Source organism: Nicotiana tabacum, chromosome 17, assembly GCF_000715075.1.
Source record: "Nicotiana tabacum cultivar K326 chromosome 17, ASM71507v2, whole genome shotgun sequence".
In the NCBI taxonomy this organism is placed as follows: domain Eukaryota; kingdom Viridiplantae; phylum Streptophyta; class Magnoliopsida; order Solanales; family Solanaceae; genus Nicotiana; species Nicotiana tabacum.
The window spans coordinates 132599165-132618751 of record NC_134096.1 but is presented as its reverse complement, the minus strand read 5'-3'; the positions used below and the strand labels follow the sequence as shown (position 1 = coordinate 132618751).

The 19587-nt window shown below is 36.4% G+C and overlaps 1 protein-coding gene across 1 annotated transcript; it reads left to right on the top strand.

The window, feature by feature from the left end:
• The first annotated feature begins 14026 nt into the window (after positions 1-14026).
• LOC107791118 (E3 ubiquitin-protein ligase RSL1) lies at positions 14027-19369 on the top strand. The gene is made up of 4 exons (XM_016613117.2): positions 14027-14323; positions 14594-15299; positions 15842-16602; positions 18511-19369. The coding sequence occupies exons 2-4, from the start codon at positions 14859-14861 to the stop codon at positions 18890-18892; spliced, it is 1584 nt and encodes a 527-aa protein (XP_016468603.1). The 5' UTR covers positions 14027-14323; positions 14594-14858; the 3' UTR covers positions 18893-19369.
• The last annotated feature ends 218 nt before the right edge of the window (positions 19370-19587 follow it).

Sequence of the window (19587 nt, the reverse complement as noted above, 5' to 3'; positions counted from 1 at the left end):
GTTTTCGAAGGTGTTTGTTGATTAGATTAGGGGGGAGTTATTGGTGATCATTGATGATACTAGGGAAGGAGGGGTGGCTATTCCACATTGATTCAAACCCGAAGCGCATGTTAGAATTATTGAAAGAAACCCCCTTAAGCACTATTTAAATAGGGCAGTGATCTGAGTGGGTCCTAGGGAGATGGTTAGCACTAGCCTCACGGCACTGAGAAATCCAGCAGTCATTAGCAAAGCACCTATCTATCCTTTATAAGATTAGACTACTCCTATTTTTGTATCTTTTATTAGTCTATGTGTACTTACTGCCTTTGTAGCCTAAGTCAACTAGCATGCATTCATTGAGGCAGTTCCAAAAGAGGTTGCTACAACTTAAGTTAATGGGGTTACCCCCAAACTTATCCCTAGATTTTAAGACTTCATTGAAGTCTCAACCTACAACCAGTTCCTAGTATTTATTTTAGAGATAGTAACAAGACTATCCTATAACAATTTTCTATCAGCATATGTTGCTAGCATAAATGGCTGAAAATAAACAAGGAGTATGGGAAGGGAGTTCCTTCATCATGGCATGGATGCCCTGAAGGGTAGTAGATACCTCGTTAATAGTGGCACAATCCTCTTTCTACATCATAACAATTCCACCAGACAACCCTACTGCCGGAGACAAGATAAGCATATTAAAGTGCAGCTCCTCAGTCAGTTTCTTATGGTCAGCCATCTTAGTTTCTAACAGGACTAGCAGTTGGCTTATGAAGCTGCACCATGTCAAGGCAGTGTCTCCTGAACTCCACACTGTTTTCACCCCTAACATTCCATATAATGTAGTTCATCAAGGGTGGTTGGCGGTTGGAAGATTGGTTTCTATGAGACTTCTCCACCCTCTAAGGAGACCTCACTGATTTCTTTTGGTTCCTGTTCTTCATGCTTAGTACTGGGTCAGATTAAGGAGTAGTTTGGTCACACCTTGGCAGTGGTGAGAGATCAAGCTTAGATCACACTTGGTCAAGGCCCTGAGACACATCAACACAAAAACCTCATTGCTCTCTACATTGAACTCAATTTCTCTGACTGAGTCCAGTAGGAGAGAGTTTGTGTGTAGCGGGCCGTAGGCTGTTCCCTCTATTTCCGGTGGGCTTTTTCTTTTCAGAAGCTCTAGGGCTTTGTTAATCTCCTTTATAATGTTTCCTAGTGGTGACGACTCGTTCTTCTTTACTGGAGCAGAAGGTGATAGAGTTTGATGGGGGCTCGATAGTCACAAATACTGGAGACGCTGCTGGGTTCTCCATTCCCGGGTATGGGAAGAAGGGAATTGATTGGAACGCTTGGGAGATGAGGGTGTTGATCATTGGTGGGTCTAGATTGGGTTGCATGTTGCCGTTGCTTGTCTTCGCCTGCCACAGGCTTGGGCCAAAGGCTGCCAAGGCCCTGTTTAAGGCCTCCACTGTTACCCTCGCTGGATGCATAGTGTTTTGAACAATCAGGGTTACTGGTTGATTTCCCAAGGTGAAATTATAGGCTAGGCCTTGTCCTTAAAGCGCCACTTCCAGCCACGATGCCGGTAAGTGGTCCGGTGGCAGTAGAAAAAACATCACAATGGTGGAGCGCTGATGGATTTTTTCTATTTTTGTACTTTTTTCTTTTTCCTCTTTGGGTAAGGGTGGGGGTTATGTTAACGAGCCAGGTCATAATGGTGTCATTTGGTGTCAAATCTTGATCAGTGGAAAGGTCATCGGGTATTACATATGGAGAATTGGATTTGGAATTAATGTGGTATCTGTTAGAGTGGACGGAAAGTGTCATGTCACCTGAGATTGGGTAGATTCTCAAGTGCGACACTTGAGTGTTCATGGAGTGTGGTGAGTTTTCCCTATTAGAGTACTCTGCTAGGAGGAGAGTAAGGGGCACATAGGGATTTGGACAGGGGTAATTATTTGGGTTGGGTGGTTCTAATTGGGTATGGACCCCATTGGTTGATTGGGTAGTGGCGTGGTGGCCCAAGGCTACATCCCTACCTAGGTATAAGTCTGGGGTTGGGCTATTAATATGGGCCTCTTGATAGGCATCATTAACGGGCCTAACTGATTTTTTGATATCAGCTCCATCGGGCCCCGTTACCGCCTTACGTTTGGCATTGTGCTTGGGTTAGGGCCTCGTGTGTTGGGCTGCTGAGGAGTGGGGGTGGGAGTTTGTTTATTCATAGAGCCATTGGGCCTGTTGTAATTCTTGGACTTTGAATTATATTGAAAAGTTTTTGTTTCCAGAAACTTACCAGAGTTTGCATCGAACATCTTTACCTGGATCTTTTGTGTTTTTTGTGCATGATGTTGATCGGTTTCGTTTCCGTTATTCCTTCCCTTCATTGGTTGTTGGCTTGGTTTCTTTCGTCTAGGGAAATTGTCTGTCTTCCATCCATCGTCCTCACTGGTGTGTATTCACAAATTTTCATGTGCTTCTTGTGACGGTGATGGTTGAAATTTTTTGAATTTGTAATTTTTTGTTGTGTGGCCAATTTTTTCACACATTGTACATAACGTACCTTCACCTTCATAAATCACTGCTTTCTTGTGATCACCTATGATTACTAATATTTTCACTTGGGTTTCAAGCGGTACTTTGATACAGATACGTGCATACCTTCCTCTCAATGTGGAAGATGTGCATTAGTCGATTTTGATTAATTTATCAAGTTTTCTACCAACTTTTTTCAATATTTCTTTATCATAGAATTATGTTGGTAGTTGGGATAGACGAATCCATATGGCTGTGGAAGATAGTGTAGCTTCTTCTGGGACGAATTTTGGTTCCCATTTACGCACTGATAGGAAATTTCTAGGATGAAACATGGCCCTAGGTATAGTGCCATAGCCATATTTTCCTCTAGACCAAATTTGACAATGAAGAAGTCCCATCCCAAGTCAATCAAGATTAACTGTTCGAATGGTTTACATAGGTCAATCAGTTTAGATCGAAGGTAATGGTGAGGCATTCTACGACCAAAGACCTTTATGATTACTAAGAAGCACCATGGTTGGAATAGGTGTTTCTTGTCTTCTTGTGAGAGGGCAATTGAGCCTTCAATACTTTTTCCTTTATCATCTTTGATGACTTGGGGGGAATCCTCATCGTAATACTCTGTTTGGCTTACTGCCTGCTTGTCGAGTAACATTTCCTTGTAGGAATGTGTTTTTGTTTCTTCCATGTCCATTTGATTATTTTTGTCCGGTGGTTTCGGTGGTATAATTAGCGATGTGGTAATTGTGTCCATGCAGGTATTCTTGAGGGGGAGGGGGGGAGTTTCTCTTTCTAAAACCCTAGATTGAGAGAAGCTTTTTACCCTAGATTTAATTTTCAAGTGCTGATTGTCCAACTTATTTGTTGTGTTTCCCACTTTGATATATTTACATATTTTAACAATCATTTGTTTGGTTTAGAAACAAACTATGCATGGATTATATATATAAACTAATAAAACAAAAGTTAATTCAGCATAAATTACTTTTTATCACGCGTTTGATTCATTATATTAAAATTGGATAATTGATGTATAACTTAAACTTATTTTTTGGTTTGAAATTATATAAGGACTTGAGAAAATAATTAAGGTGACCCTTAGGGATAATTATTTTACTTTGAAAGTTTTATTAATGTATAATTAATCATGGTATTACTCATACCACATTGGTCATTGGTCTCGATATAAAATAATACATAAGTTGGCATATAAAGCTATACGTGTATTAATTGTTATAAATTTGAAATGTCTACAAACATTAAATAGACAATCCATATAGTGACTTAGTGCCTAGTTTAAACAATGATTATTTTATCTAATACATCTATCCAACGTGCCCTTAGTACTTGCACTTTTCTTTTGTCCAAGTTTCTTAAAAAACTAAAATAAATAAATAAAATATTTTGCTACAAGTCTTTTCTTTTAATATTTTATAATTTCTTACTTAGCTTCTTTATATTTTATTCGGCAAAGGGCCAAATATACCCCTGTATTTTCGAAAATGGTCTAAAAATACCCCTCGTTATACTATTGAGCTATATATACCCTTCCCGTCATACTTTGGAACAAATATACCCTTATTTTGGATGGTGTGCCACGTGTCAGCACCAGATGAAAACAACCCATTTCTTTTTTTTTTACCCGATCCATTTTAAAAAACCCACCACCCGACCCGTTTTAAAATTCAGTTTTTTTAAAGCATATATTTTGTAAAAACTAATTTTTTTTTTTGTAAAAACTGAAAAAAAAAAAAAGAATTTGCAAAATATATATTTTTAAGTCTTTTCAGTTTTTTTAAATTATATTTTTTGTAAAAACTAAAAAAAAAATATTTTTTTAAAAAATGCATTAAAAATTAAAAAAAATATATTCTGTAAAAACTGAAAAAAAGAATTTTCAAAATATATATTTTTCAGTTTTTTAAAGTATTATTTTTGTAAAAACTGAAAAAAATACAAAATATTTTTATTTTTTTAAAACTAACGCATATGTAGTCCACTGCTTTAGGAGAGTCTTTTTTTTTTTTCAGTTTTAAAAAAAATATTTTTTTTTTTCAGTTTTTACAAAAAGAATACTTTAAAAAAACTTAGAAGACTTAAAAATATATATTTTGCAAATTTCTTTTTTTTTTTCCAGTTTTTACATAATATATATTTTTTAGTTTTTAAAGCATTTTTTTAATTTTTTTTCCAGTTTTTACAAAAAAAATACTTTAAAAAAAACTGAAAAAACTTAAAAATATATATTTTGTAATTTATTTTTATTTTTTTTAGTTTTTACAAAAACAATTTCCAGTTTTTACAAAATATATGCTTTAAAAAATTGAATTTTAAAAAGGATCGGGTGGTAGGTTTTTTTAAAACGGATCGAGTAAAAAAAATGTGTCTTTTTTATCCGGTGCGGACACGTGGCACTCCATCCAAAATAAGGGTATATTTGTTCCAAAGTATGACGGAAAGGGTATATATAGCCCAATAGTATAACGAGGGGTATTTTTAGACCATTTTCGAAAGTACAAGGGTATATTTGGTCCTTCGCCGTTTTATAAGTTATGTCATTATTTCAAAAAGCCAAATACATGTACAATCCATTCAACTTGGTCCAATTTTTTATTTTTACACACTATCTCAACTTTATTTTATTTTGGCCCTCCAACTCTATTTCTTATGTTTTATTTTAACATAAAAGCTGAAACCAGTGCAAAAAAATATAGCACGTGTGTATACACAAATCTGAAGTGTAATAGATATCCAATTAAATGTTGCTCATCCTTGTCAAATGGGTCAATACTAAAATACCCGATCCAGATTTCTTGGTGTCCACGATACTTTCAGTTCAACTTGAAATCTACAAGAACAAATATCCATTCCATTATGAAAAAAATAATTTTCTTTGAGACATGGATTCACTTCAAACTTCAAGCTTATATGAAATAAATGATGAAAACACCAGGTGGCAACATTTAATTGGATATTTATTACACCTCATTTGTGTATACACACGCGCTATATTTCTTTGCACTCGGTTTAGCTTTTGTGTTAAAATGAAACATAAGAAATAGAGTTTGAGGGCCAAAATGGAATAAAATTGAGATAAAGTGCCAAAATAAAAAACGGAGTCAAGTTGAATGGGCTATATATGTATTTGGCCTTTTAAAAAGTAAACTGCTGAACAAATAATTATAATGATAAACAATGTCATTTTTTATATTTATCCTTAATATTTTTTATTTTAAAAAAATGCAACAAAGCGATGTCCCGTGACACCGCATGCAACAAGGTGCATACGCCCGAGTTGTCCTCAATCCTTACCAGGTTGAATTTAAGAGTTAAATGATAAAATTAAAATAGAAAAAAAAAATTAACATTACAAAGTTCTATATGGGAGATGTTTGAACAACTGTAAATATAATTAATTATCCTGCGCTATACCTTTTTCTTTAATTACATTTGGAAGGAGAAAAATGAAACGAGCCTACGCTAACTAGTGTTAAGGTTTGAACCTGTTATTCCCGGTCAATATTGCTGTATTTGTAAATATTAATTCTGCAAAATATAAGTTAACGTAATGAAACAATAATAATAAATTCGAGCCCACTGAATTCACAGTGTTTCCTTAAGGAATTTAATCCCCTCCTAGTACCCAAGGTAATGGATTATTTCTTCCCAGGATAGAACGAATAACACACTGGTGTAGCGGTACTTCAAACCCCAGTGTTTCGGCGAACACAAAGTTCGGTAGCAAATCACACTTACAGTTGCTTTGTTTGAAGTTAAAAAACAATGCAGAACGAAGGGGTATATACTCAGAAAAACGTATGGAAGTTCTGAGAGGAAGGAATGCAATGTATAGCCAATTTGTTGAGCGAATTGTATGTTGAGTTGAGTATCTTTCTTCAACATTTGCTGCTCATATATATAGCAGCCAAGAAGGAGTGCAAGACCAAACGTCCACCCTTCATGGTGGAGCAAGCATTACATGTTTGTGGAGCAAGCACTTCATGTTTGTGGAGCAAGCACTTCATGGTGGGAAGACCATTATCCGGCTGCCAAATTATCAATACACGGATTGAAAAATATCCGTTTACAAATACGGATAATCTTACGTTAATATTTACTATTAACAAATAAATTTGGTCCAAAAAATTAATCAATCAATCATTTGACCAAATCCAAATCCAAATCCAAATCCGAATCCGAAGCCGAAGCCGAAGCCGAAGCCGAAGCCGTAGCCGTAGCCGAAGCCGAGACGAGCGAGCGACGACGACGACGGCGCGAGGCTTGCTTTCTTCTTAACTCTTTAAGAGCTACAAGAAGAGCAATTATATATATACCCACCAAAAATGTCTTCCACTTCCAATATGGGACAATGTCTCATTGTTAAGAGGGAAAAACTTAAAATTTTACTCAAAATTTCATTTTTCCTCAATTTCCCATTCACCCTCATTTTAAGAATATTACATCTTAAAAAATAAAATCTCAACAATCCCCCACATGAATGGGGAATGGCTATATCAAGGAAGTATGCATGAAAAACTGTGTGATTTACAAGCAAGGATTAATTGCATCTGGATAAGTAGGTTTCCCTTTGAACTTTCCGTAGTAAACTTATGTCGGATATACTCGGTCAATCGGTAGATTTGATATCTTTGAACCGTCGATCTTTGGTGTATACCTAGACAACCATAAGTCACACAATCAACCCTTAACCGTCTTTGGTTCTCATTGTTGTGTTCGTTTCAGCCATGAACACCGCCTGGTTTCATAAGTGCGTAGAGAACTGGCCTTACAAAGTTCTCCTTGAAGCGGCTCACACTTCACACTTAAATAGGTGATTCCTAAACGTGTCATCCTGTAGATACACTATTTGATATACCCCGTATCAAATTTAGAAATCATTAAAAAGCCTTAATGCTTTATCCTTGGTACTGAACATTGTCTCATCACGAGAATGGACTAAAATTTTATTTGACAATGTTGAACCGTCATTAATGACTTTGTTTGATCTCTTTGAACCTAGATCTTGGGATCTCCAGTCTTCTAGGTAGAGTTACCGCCACAATGACTTGTTCTCGGCCATAGCCCCATTCCCCTTGATGATTTCTCAACTACCTCTCTAGTTAGGCCTTTTGTAAGTGGATCCGACACATTATCACTTGACTTTACATAGTCAATTGTGATAATTCCTCTAGAGAGTAATTGCCTAACGGTTTTATGTCTTCGTCGTATATGACGAGATTTACCGTTATACATGACGCTCCCAGCCCTTCCAATTGCCGCTTGACTATCACAATGTATGCATATTGGTGCCAACGGTTTGGGCCAAAATGGAATGTCTTCCAAGAAATTCCGGAGCCATTCAGCTTCTTCACCGGCTTTATCTAAGGCTATGAATTCAGCCTCCATTGTAGAGCGGGCAATACATGTTTGTTTGGACGACTTCCAAGATACCGCTCCTCCACCAATAGTGAATACATATCCACTCGTGGACTTAGAATCAGTTGAACTGGTGATCCAATTTGCATCACAGTATCCCTCAATCACCGCAGAGAAATTACTGTAGTGCAATTCAAAGTTCTGGGTATGTTCTAAATATCCCAAAACTCGTTTCATTGCCATCCAATGAGATTGGCCTGGATTGCTCGTATATCGACTCAGTTTACTTATAGCACAAGCTATGTCTGGTCGTGTACAATTCATGATATACATTAAGCATCCCAATACACGAGCATAATCCAATTGTGATATGCTTTGGCCTTTGTTCTTTGCTAATGCAAGATTCACGTCAATTGGAGTCTTTGCAACTTTAAAGCCCAAGTGCTTGAATTTTTCAAGTACTGTCTTAATATAATGAGATTGTGACAATGCCAGACCTTGAGGAGTCTTATTGATCTTAATTCCCAGAATTAAATCAGCAACTCCCAAGTCTTTCATATCAAACTTGCTATTGAGCATACGCTTAGTAGCATTTATGTTGGCAATGTCATTACTCATTATCAACATATCATCCACATATAGGCAAACAATGACTATGTGATTTGGAACATTTTTAATGTACACGCATTTATCACATTCATTTATCTTAAAACCATTTGACAACATTGTTTGGTCAAATTTCGCATGCCATTGTTTGGGTGCTTGTTTTAGTCCGTAAAGAGACTTAACAAGTCTACATACCTTCTTTTCTTTACCTGGAACCACAAACCCTTCAGGTTGTTCCATGTAAATTTCTTCCTCCAACTCTCCATTTAAGAAGGCCGTCTTAACATCCATTTGATGAATTTCAAGACCATACACTGCAGCTAATGCTACTAACATCCGTATGGACGTAATTCTTGTAACTGGAGAGTATGTATCAAAGTAGTCTAGACCTTCTCGTTGTCTATACCCTTTGACTACGAGCCTTGCCTTGAATTTATCAATAGTGCCATCATCTTTGATTTTTCTCTTAAAAATCCATTTAGAACCCAAAGGTTTATTTCCAGGAGGAAGATCAACCAATTCCCATGTATGGTTGTTCAATATGGATTCTATTTCACTATTGACTGCCTCTTTCCAAAACAATGATTCCGAAGAAGTCATAGCTTCTTTAAATGTTTGAGGCTCATTCTCCAATAAGAAAGTCACAAAATCTGGTCCAAATGAAGTAGACGTTCTTTGACGTTTACTACGTCTTGGATTCTCCTGATTATATGTACTTTCTTTTGTTTCTTCCCGAGGTCGTTTAGATCCTTCACCAAACGACTCACATTCCTTTTTATACGGATATATATTTTCAAAAAACTCAGCATTATCTGATTCTATAACCGTATTATTATGAATGTCGGGATTTTCTGATTTATGAACCAGAAATCGATATGCTTTACTATTTGTCGCATATCCTATGAAAACACAATCAACGGTTTTCGGTCCTATCTTTACCCTTTTGGGTTTAGGAACTTGCACTTTTGCCAAACACCCCCACACTTTAAAATAATTCAAGTTGGGCTTCCTTCCTTTCCATTGTTCATAAGGAATGGATTGTGTTTTGCTATGGGGCACTCGATTTAATATTCGATTAGCCGTAAGAATGGCTTCCCCCCACAAGTTCTGTGGCAAACCAGAACTTATCAACAACGCATTCATCATCTCCTTTAATGTGCAATTCTTTCTTTCCGCAATCCCATTAGATTGGGGCGTGTAAGGGGCTGTTGTTTGATGAATAATTCCATATTCTAAACATATTTCTTCAAAAGGAGATTCATATTCACCACCCCTATCACTTCTTATCATTTTTACTTTCTTGTTAAGTTGCGTTTCAACTTCATTTTTGTATTGCCTGAATGCGTCTATTGCTTCATCTTTACTATTCAGTAAGTAAACATAGCAATATCGAGTACCATCGTCAATAAAAGTTATGAAATACTTCTTTCCACCGCGAGATGGCATTGACTTCATGTCACAAATATCTGTGTGAATTAAGTCTAAAGGATTTGAATTCCTTTCAACTGACTTATAAGGATGTTTAACATACTTAGATTCCACACATATTTGACATTTTGATTTTTCGCATTCAAACTTGGGCAGTACTTCCAAGTTAATCATTTTCCGCAAGGTTTTATAATTGACATGACCCAAACGTACATGCCATAAATCATTTGACTCAAGTAAGTAAGAAGAAGCTGAAATATTATTATTATTTTCAACAACCATTACATTTAGATTGAAAAGGCCCTCAGTGAGGTAACCTTTTCCCACAAATATTCCATTCTTACTAATTACAACCTTGTTGGATACAAAAACGCACTTAAAACCGTGCTTAACAAGAAGTCCAGTAGAGACTAAATTCTTTCTCATTTCGGGAACATGAAGGACATTGTTCAAAGTCATGACCTTGCCAGAAGTCATTTTTAGAAATACCTTCCCATATCCTTCAACTTTTGCTGTTGAAGCATTTCCCATATAAACTATCTCTCCGGGTTCAGCAAGAGCGTAGGTAGCAAAAGCCTCTCTAACTGCACAAACATGGCGAGTGGCTCCTGAATCAAACCACCACAGTTTAGGATTTCCCACCAAGTTACATTCAGAGAGCATGGCACACAAGTTATCAACATCATCATGGTTTACTACCATGTTTGCTTGACCCCTTTTCTTGTCTTTCTTCGGAGCACGACACTCCGTAGATTTGTGTCCGGTTTTCCCACAGTTGTAGCAGTTTCCACTGAACCGCTTCTTGCTTGGGTTGTATTTCGGACCAGAAGCCTTCTTCCTCTTTTTGTTAGCTTCAACAATATTTGCTCCTATTATTGTTGAATTTCCACGGCCTCTCCTTTCAGCAGCTTTATTGTCCTCTTCGATTCTCAACCGAACAATGAGATCTTCAAGGGACATTTCCTTTCGTTTGTGTTTCAAATAATTTTTGAAGTCCTTCCACAACGGAGGCAACTTCTCAATCATTGCTGCTACTTGGAATGCTTCGTTGATTACAAGACCTTCAGCAAGTAGATCATGAATAATCACTTGCAATTCCTGGACTTGAGTAATAACAGACTTGCTATCTATCATTTTGTAGTCCAGAAATTTTGCGGCAACGAATTTCTTCATCCCGGCATCTTCAGTCTTATATTTCTTTTCAAGCGCATTCCACAATTCTTTGGATGTCTCCATGCTACTGTATACATTATACAGATTATCATCCAGTCCGCTAAGAATATAATTCTTGCATAAAAAATCAGAATGCTTCCACGCTTCAATTACGAGAAAGCGTTCATTATCTGGAGTTTTATCCGGCAGATCAGGAACATCTTCCTTGATGAACTTCTGTAGACATAACGTAGTTAAGTAGAAGAACATCTTCTGCTGCCAGCGTTTGAAATCAATCCCGGAAAATTTTCCGGGTTTTTCTGCCGGTGCCAACGCCGGTGTTCGGCTTGTCGTTGCGTTGGCAGTCGCCATCGGAACAGCTTGGTTTTCGTTTTCAGTCATCATCTTTTCTGTAAAAGAATGACACAAACAAACGTTTAATACACGTTTTCAAACTGGAGTAAAAATCACGTAGATTTTAATATCCAACAAAACGCCACGAAGGCTTAACTCTCCAAAACGGGAGTACACAAACCACAAAGGTTTTAGTTTGCAGAATAATAAGAATAACACAAGTACAGAAATAAATATTAAATTCCTTAAGATTGTTATTCCCGGTCAATATTGCTGTATTTGTAAATATTAATTCTGCAAAATATAAGTTAACGTAATGAAACAATAATAATAAATTCGAGCCCACTGAATTCACAGTGTTTCCTTAAGGAATTTAATCCCCTCCTAGTACCCAAGGTAATGGATTATTTCCTCCCAGGATAGAACGAATAACACACTGGTGTAGCGGTACTTCAAACCCCAGTGTTTCGGCGAACACAAAGTTCGGTAGCAAATCACACTTACAGTTGCTTTGTTTGAAGTTAAAAAACAATGCAGAACGAAGGAGTATATACTCAGAAAAACGTATGGAAGTTCTGAGAGGAAGGAATGCAATGTATAGCCAATTTGTTGAGCGAATTGTATGTTGAGTTGAGTATCTTTCTTCAACATTTGCTGCTCATATATATAGCAGCCAAGAAGGAGTGCAAGACCAAACGTCCACCCTTCATGGTGGAGCAAGCATTACATGTTTGTGGAGCAAGCACTTCATGTTTGTGGAGCAAGCACTTCATGGTGGGAAGACCATTATCCGGCTGCCAAATTATCAATACACGGATTGGAAAATATCCGTTTACAAATACGGATAATCTTACGTTAATATTTACTATTAACAAATAAATTTGGCCGAAGCCGAGCCGAGCGAGCGACGACGACGACGGCGCGAGGCTTGCTTTCTTCTTAACTCTTTAAGAGCTACAAGAAGAGCAATTATATATATACCCACCAAAAATGTCTTCCACTTCCAATATGGGACAATGTCTCATTGTTAAGAGGGGAAACTTAAAATTTTACTCAAAATTTCATTTTCCCTCCATTTCCCATTCACCCTCATTTTAAGAATATTACATCTTAAAAAATAAAACCTGAACAGAACCATCCATTATTCCATTTCAATTGTGTAAGACAAAGAATTCATCAATCGAGGTAGCTCTCATTGTTTGCATATGTTTTATTGGAGTGAAATTGAATACATCTTTCATATGAACATTATATAGATTGAATTTTCTTAATCAGAAGATTATTGTTTGTTTTGAAAAGTCAAAGTTTAATGTAGCTAATTATCGATCACTTAAACTAAAAATCAATAAAACATGTAAAATAGAACAGGCATATGTCTTTCTCCTCTCAACGAAATCAAGAGTTTTTTTTTTCCCCTCCCATGAATGTAAGTTTAACAAGTAGCAGTAGAGAAAAAATCTGAAACTATTCCCCTCTTTTTTCCTATAGTTTCTCAAACATAACGTACTTAATAAAATAAAAGAGTTTGATGGATAACTTTGTTTTATCTAATATCCCTGCACTGACAAAAAGAAATAAACAATTTACAAGCTCAATCTCCAATACTTAAAGAGAGGAAAAGATAAAGCAGATGAGAGATAGGGGGTAATCATGAGTGTCTCATATTTCAACATCTAATTATATTTTAACCTGAAATTATAATGTATTTAATTAGGAAATTATTTACTAATACATGGAAAGCGTTGAAAAAGTCAAAGTGAATTTTCGCAAACAAAATCCAAAGCCATGTGCTTTCAGGTTTTAGTGGCGTGAAAGAATAAAAACGAATTTTGACAGAATCTTTTCTTAATCGAATAAGTACGTCATTCACTAATGGTGTATATATCCTACATGACAGTCCATGTAACTTTTGTGCACTCGAGACTATCCTTCTGCCACGTCATAATTTCTATCAATCTCCGATGTCTGTATCTTTGACGATTGTAACTTATTATTCTTCTAGTACTTCTAAATATAGGAATTACTTTTGCATATATTTTTGATTTGTAATTTATACCCTTTCTGCTTTGAATACAGGAATTGCATAACTAATTGGAAACCAGAAAAAGTTTTCATGCTTTGAAGTGGTAGTGTTTTGAGTAGCTTAATATTTGCTCCTTATGTTGGAAATATACATCAATAAAGCTGGAACTTTTTTTTTTAAAAAAAAAAATTCATCATTGATACGCACTTTGTAGCTCGACTCATTTGAATTTATTTTTAAAAAGTCATTTTAATGGTAAAGCGCTATTTACGAAAGATGATTTTATGTTCAAATCTCGTATTCAAAAATTCTGATTAAAAGTGAAATACTAATACTATGATCAACCACAATGGTGGTGAGTTGGAAGACACTTGGAAATTTACTTAATGGGATGTACAGGTAAAATAAATATTTTTTTCCTTTCATGATGGTAAAATTAATTACTCTAAACGCTCACATTTTTACTTACTCTTTCACTTCAAGAAAAAGATTTTTTTCTTCTAATGTCTCAGAAATTTAATCTAACTTATATTTTTTGTGAAGAGAATAAAATCAACGATAAAAGATCCAAGAAAAGAAGTAATTTCCCTTTCTTCTAAAGCCAACCACGTATAATAACCGCAACTGATGCTCCCCTCTCTCTCTCTCTCTCTCTCTCTCTTTCTCAAGTCTGAAAACAAGAAGAAAGAAAATTTAGTAAAAGCTCTGCTCTTGTAACATTTGTCAGATTAGGTTTTTTTTTAATACCCTTCTGCATATACATACATATAAACATACGTATAAACATTTTCTGAGAACTTGATAACATGATTCTGATGATAAATTCTTTTCATATAAGCTGAAACATCAGAGCGGACCAGACCAGACCCTGTGGTACGGAAGCTTCACTTCTTTTCTGAACTTTAATTTATTCATATTTTTATTTTAGATTTTAGTAATTATTTATGGAAACTTTTTTTTGGTGACAATGAAAGGTCTTGAATTAGGTAGCTTAGTGGGTTTGTTGGTTTGACTTTTCCGAGCTAGAGTTGTAGAAGGAAGAATTGCTCTCTTTTTTTTCTTTTCCCTCTTGAGTAGATGGGTATTTCTCACTTACTCTTTGTGGATCTAGTGATAATGGGTATTTCTTGAATTTTTGTACAGGAGCTTTAAACTTTTGGAAAGATCAGAGCTTTTGAGAATATTAGTCTGGTTCCCTTGGAGATTTTGAGCTCATTTTAGTAAATAATTGATCATTCCTTCTTGGGTTATGATTCAGTAGTTGGATGGTAAAGTTGGGATTTTTCTCTAGCAAAGCTGTGGAGTTTTTAGAGTTATGTTATGGATTTTAATTAGATTGTGTAAAAATTACTAGTATTAGTTTCTGGAGGACCAAAATATTTGTGGGTACTTCTAAGAATCTTTGAGAATGGAAGAACAAATAATTCACGGTGATGGGCTATTGGTGAATTTAGCAAACGAAGTGAAATTAGAAGAAGATGAAGATTTTTGTAGCTGCTGTGAAGATGAGGAGGAGTTGGAGGAAGCAGCTTTGAAGGAAGAAGAGGATGAAGTATTATTAGTAAGGGAAAGTTGTGAGGTAGATCTTGATGAACATTCAATAAAATTGTTTTTTAAGGGGATTTCTGTAGCTGGTCCTGGAGATTCTGGCTGCAGAATATCAGGAATTGGAGTGGTTATGGAGAGGGCAGAAAGTGCTCCTCCTATTCAAATCCAGAAAAAGCTTGATTTTTATGTGGAAGAGTTTGTGGCAGATTATTTGGCTTTGATGGATGGATTGTTGGAAGCTGTGAAAAGCAAGATTAGAAAAGTTTATGCCTTTACTGACTCTGAGATATTATATCAGCAGGTGAGAAGTCTGTTCTTTGCAAGATATGTGTATCTCAATGTTCTCTTTTTTGGCTCTTGCTTCATTCAATTTGCAATTGGATATGTGCAAATCTTTCTTTATGGAATTTTATCAGTTGGAAATGAACTGTAAAATTCAAGGTTTCTTGGTTCTTTTAACCAAAAAATTTTGATCCCGAGTCTATTTTCTTTTCTTTTGTTTGATAAGTCAATTGATTTTATTGATAATACACCAAGACGTTGTTCCTTTACAAAGTAGATATTGAGTCTGATCTTGATGCTCAATTTTTATACGGCTGCAGGGTATTTTGGTTTTACCATTTATTGCAATATTTTCCTACATGAAGAACAGAGTATCTAACTATCTTTTTTCTATAAAATCTGAATTGATATTACTTCTTTCTGATGTGAATGCAATAAGTGCGACATTGATTTCAGTTGCAGTTCGCTCCGGGCTATTAACAGTAAAAGAAAAAAAATTGCTTTGGGGGTATTAGTATTTGTTTTATTTTATGTTGTTTTAATAGTAAATAATTTGGTCAGATTATGCATGAAGAGAGCCTTGATAATCCGCTTCTCATGGCATTGCGGCAACGGATTCTGGATCATGCTGATGTTCTGGAGGCTTTTGTTCTGAAGCTTGTTCCAAGTACTGGTCTGGCAAAGGCGTTGGACTTGGCGAAAGTAGCAATAGGGGTTGTCTCTTCCCATCTCGAAGGAGATGAATCAACTGAGAATTGTCCAATATGCTGCGAGGATAGACTGTTACTGATGATGAGCACATTAAAATGTACCCACAAATTCTGTTCTCACTGCATGAGAACTTATGTTGAGGGTAAAGTCCAATCTTGTCAAGTCCCCATTAGGTGCCCTCAGCTAAAATGCAAGTACTTAATCTCTGCCACTGAATGTATATCTTTTCTCCCGCTTAACTCCTATGAATCTTTGGTGAGAGCTCTTGAAAAAGCAAATGCTCTCAACTCGGACAAACTTTACTGCCCCTATCCAAATTGTTCTGTTCTTTTGGTTCCTCAAGAATGTTTGTCAACTCGGGCTAGTTCATCAAGCCAGTCAGAGGATAGTTGTGTGGAATGCCCAGTTTGTCAGAGGTTCATGTGTGTGGATTGTAGGGTTCCGTGGCATTCTTCAATGACATGTGAAGTCTACCAAAATCTCCCTTTGGAGGAGAGGGAAGCTGGTGACATAACTTTGCATCGCCTGGCACAGAATAAAAGATGGAGGCGCTGTTCACAGTGCCGGAGGATGATTGAGCTTGCACATGGATGCTATCATATGACATGCTGGTGAGTATATTTTGTTCCTTCATACTTTTTGATGTTTCAGAGTCCTATATAGGGCTTTTGAATTTATGAAGATAATGCATTGATATTCTGATTTTGGAAACTAAATTTTGTTTGTCGTATCATATACTGGGTAGATTGTTATATGATTAGATTTTATTGTAAAACTGATGTTGACATTTCAGAACACAAGCTCTAAGTGCCAGGTACTCGTAAAAGCTTAATCTTGCATTTTATATGCATCTCCTCCAAATGCCTGCAAAATGTAAAGCATATGATAATCAAAGTTACTTGTGGTAGATGATGTAATAGGTTGTCTATCTTGTTTTGGTGCAAATTAATTACTGGTCCTTGCCCAATCTACAACGAGCTGATATCTCCTTACCCCCTGATGTTAATCTTTCTACACATTGTCCACTTTTAAAGCTTATTCTTCATTAGCATAGAAATATTTTGAATCTTTAGTTGACTTATTGGAAAAGAAAATGTTCTACATATATACATGTATATTAGCAGGTCTATCATCCTTCTGCAACTTTTTTTTACCCTCAAAGGCTTGCATGGACAATTTTGCCTAGCATGACTAACCGACCAGATCACCCTTTTCTTTGAGCTTTGAAGTTTCCAATATAGCAAATAAAAACATCATATAAATGAGTACTAGGTTGTTCAGAGGTCATTCTTTCCATTTTATCCGATTATCCGATACGGGGAGGGGGTGGGAGGGCGGAGACACAGCCCAAAGTAGTGGCTGGTCTGAAATAGCTGAAGGCAGAGTCTACAACACTGGGTGAGAAGCTTGGAGACTGAAGTACAAGATTTTCCTCTCTGTGCATTGTAGTTCAAATATGATTTTAAGAAACAGTATCTACTAGTTTGACGCAAAACATTATTATCTGAGTGTAAACTTTTGGGCTTTCGATGGTTTCTGAAGGCTATTTACACCAGAACATGCCGGAAGCTTCTAGTCTACAAGTGACTTTAGTAGTTTCAATATACTGTTATCTATTGTAGTAACTTTGGTATTTCACACACATTTATATAAAACTTGCATTTGTTAAGCATATGAACAAGGATTCCACTATTGAAAGAATAGATTTTCAATGGATTGTCTGGTAGCGAGAGTGCTGTCAGCGGCTGCTATTGTTAAGGAAATACTTATGGAGCAATTAACCGAACTTGACGGCAAGGTCATCTTAGGGCAAGACTACTTTTATAATCTTGGAGATGGAATACTTCTACACTCATGTTATCATCAATTAATAATGTCTTACTGTAACTTTAGCAACTTTAGTAGTTGAAGCCGAGGGACCAAAACCAATAATTAGGTTGCAACTTGCAAGTGTTATAAAAAAATTAGGTTTTAAGTAACTTGGGAACCAGCAGTTAGCTTATTAGAGCTTTTGAAAACTGGGGAGTATCGCTTGAGAGAACAGTTCAAATCATAACTGATAAAGCTTGACCTGCTTATTCCAGTACAAGAATTAGCGCTAATTTGGCCAAATTATTGGTTGTCTCCAGCAGCATTAGATGGAAAAACACACAAGGAAAGCTGGGCCAAGCAAATAGCAAATTTGTGTTAGGGAGTTGGGGAAGTTTTCTGCCAATATGCCCTGACGTCTAGGTTGATGGTTCTCATTGGATCTAGAAATACTTAAGTCAAACAGAAATTCTTAAGTTTAAGAAAAATCAATTGTCCATGACTTCTATAGATCTTTCTTCTTGGTTACATATCTGAATCCGTCAGTAAGGCTGTTTGCCTGCCTTAACCATGCAGACGCTTACTAATTTAAAATTTATGCCGTTTTTTCTTTTAAAACTCATTGAGACGGTATATATTCTGCTGAAATGGAAGTTGGTGGATTGATGATTAGTATTGACAACTTTTATGCTTGTATTGAAAACTGGCAGGTGTGGGCATGAATTCTGTTATTCTTGTGGTGCGGAATACAGGGACAGCCAACAGACTTGTCAATGTGCATTCTGGGATGAGGATTATACGCAAGATTTGGTAACTCAACCGTCGCAGCAGTTTGAGCAATGGGCGTGGGACTCATTCGAGTCACTGCCTATGATGATGGATGCATATTCAGATGAAGAGAGATCTCAGCTGGCTTTGATCCAGAGATTTCTTGCTGGTGGATTCAGTCTAACGGACCACCAAGCTTACCAATCCCCGCCACGTTGTACAGATTCTTATGTTGATGCCATGAAGGATCTCCATCAGCTTCCATGGCTAGAACGATTTGTGTCTGTGATAAGCGACAATTACTACGAAGAACATATCCAGTGAAGTATAGAAATTTGAAACCCTTTAGCATTTGAAAAACACTTTCATATGGGAGGTTAATGAGTATCTCACTCTCAAGACTCCTTGATAGTTTAAGCAAGTAGGCCCTGCATAATGTCCTCTTTCATTTGTTCACGTGCTAAAAGAGCCGTTTGGCCTTTTTCCTCCCTCCTCTTTCCATCCCAATTGTATGACGTATGGGAAGTTATGAGAAGTCCTCTTAAATGAACACTGATGAGCAAAACAGCATAAATCGAAGGAGACATTCATACAAAAATAGAATTGCACGGGAATTGATTCTTGTATGGACTGGTGGGTCGTCTGCTTAATCGATTGAAGTACTTTGTATGATCTGTGACCTCTAATTTTAGCGAGTTTATGTTCTGTGTGCCGACAATGTAAAGAACTTTTATACTATCAGGTTAAGTTGACCGACAAGTTTGATGTGGTAATCCTGAAATTAAAGTATTAACCTCTAAACTGCATTGAAGGTGTAAAAGTTTTTTATGCTTCAGTGGTTTAGTAGTCTAATCAGGTTAAATGAGATTTCCCTTCAGCTTTTGGACTGATTATGTGATTATCACATTATACTAACAATGTTTGACTGTTAGGCAATCGCCTGTCAAGAAACTGTTGCAATAGGTGGCTTTTCACTTGGTTTTGAACAAGTTAGATGTCAGCCAGCTAACAATTTTTTG

Bases quoted from the DNA above. Each gene is read 5' to 3' on its own strand.
- LOC107791118 (XM_016613117.2), top strand. From the start codon at position 14,859: ATGGAAGAACAAATAATTCACGGTGATGGGCTATTGGTGAATTTAGCA. The intron at 15,300-15,841 runs GTGAGAAGTCTG...TAATTTGGTCAG, and splicing joins CTGAGATATTATATCAGCAG to ATTATGCATGAAGAGAGCCT. The intron at 16,603-18,510 runs GTGAGTATATTT...GAAAACTGGCAG, and splicing joins TGCTATCATATGACATGCTG to GTGTGGGCATGAATTCTGTT.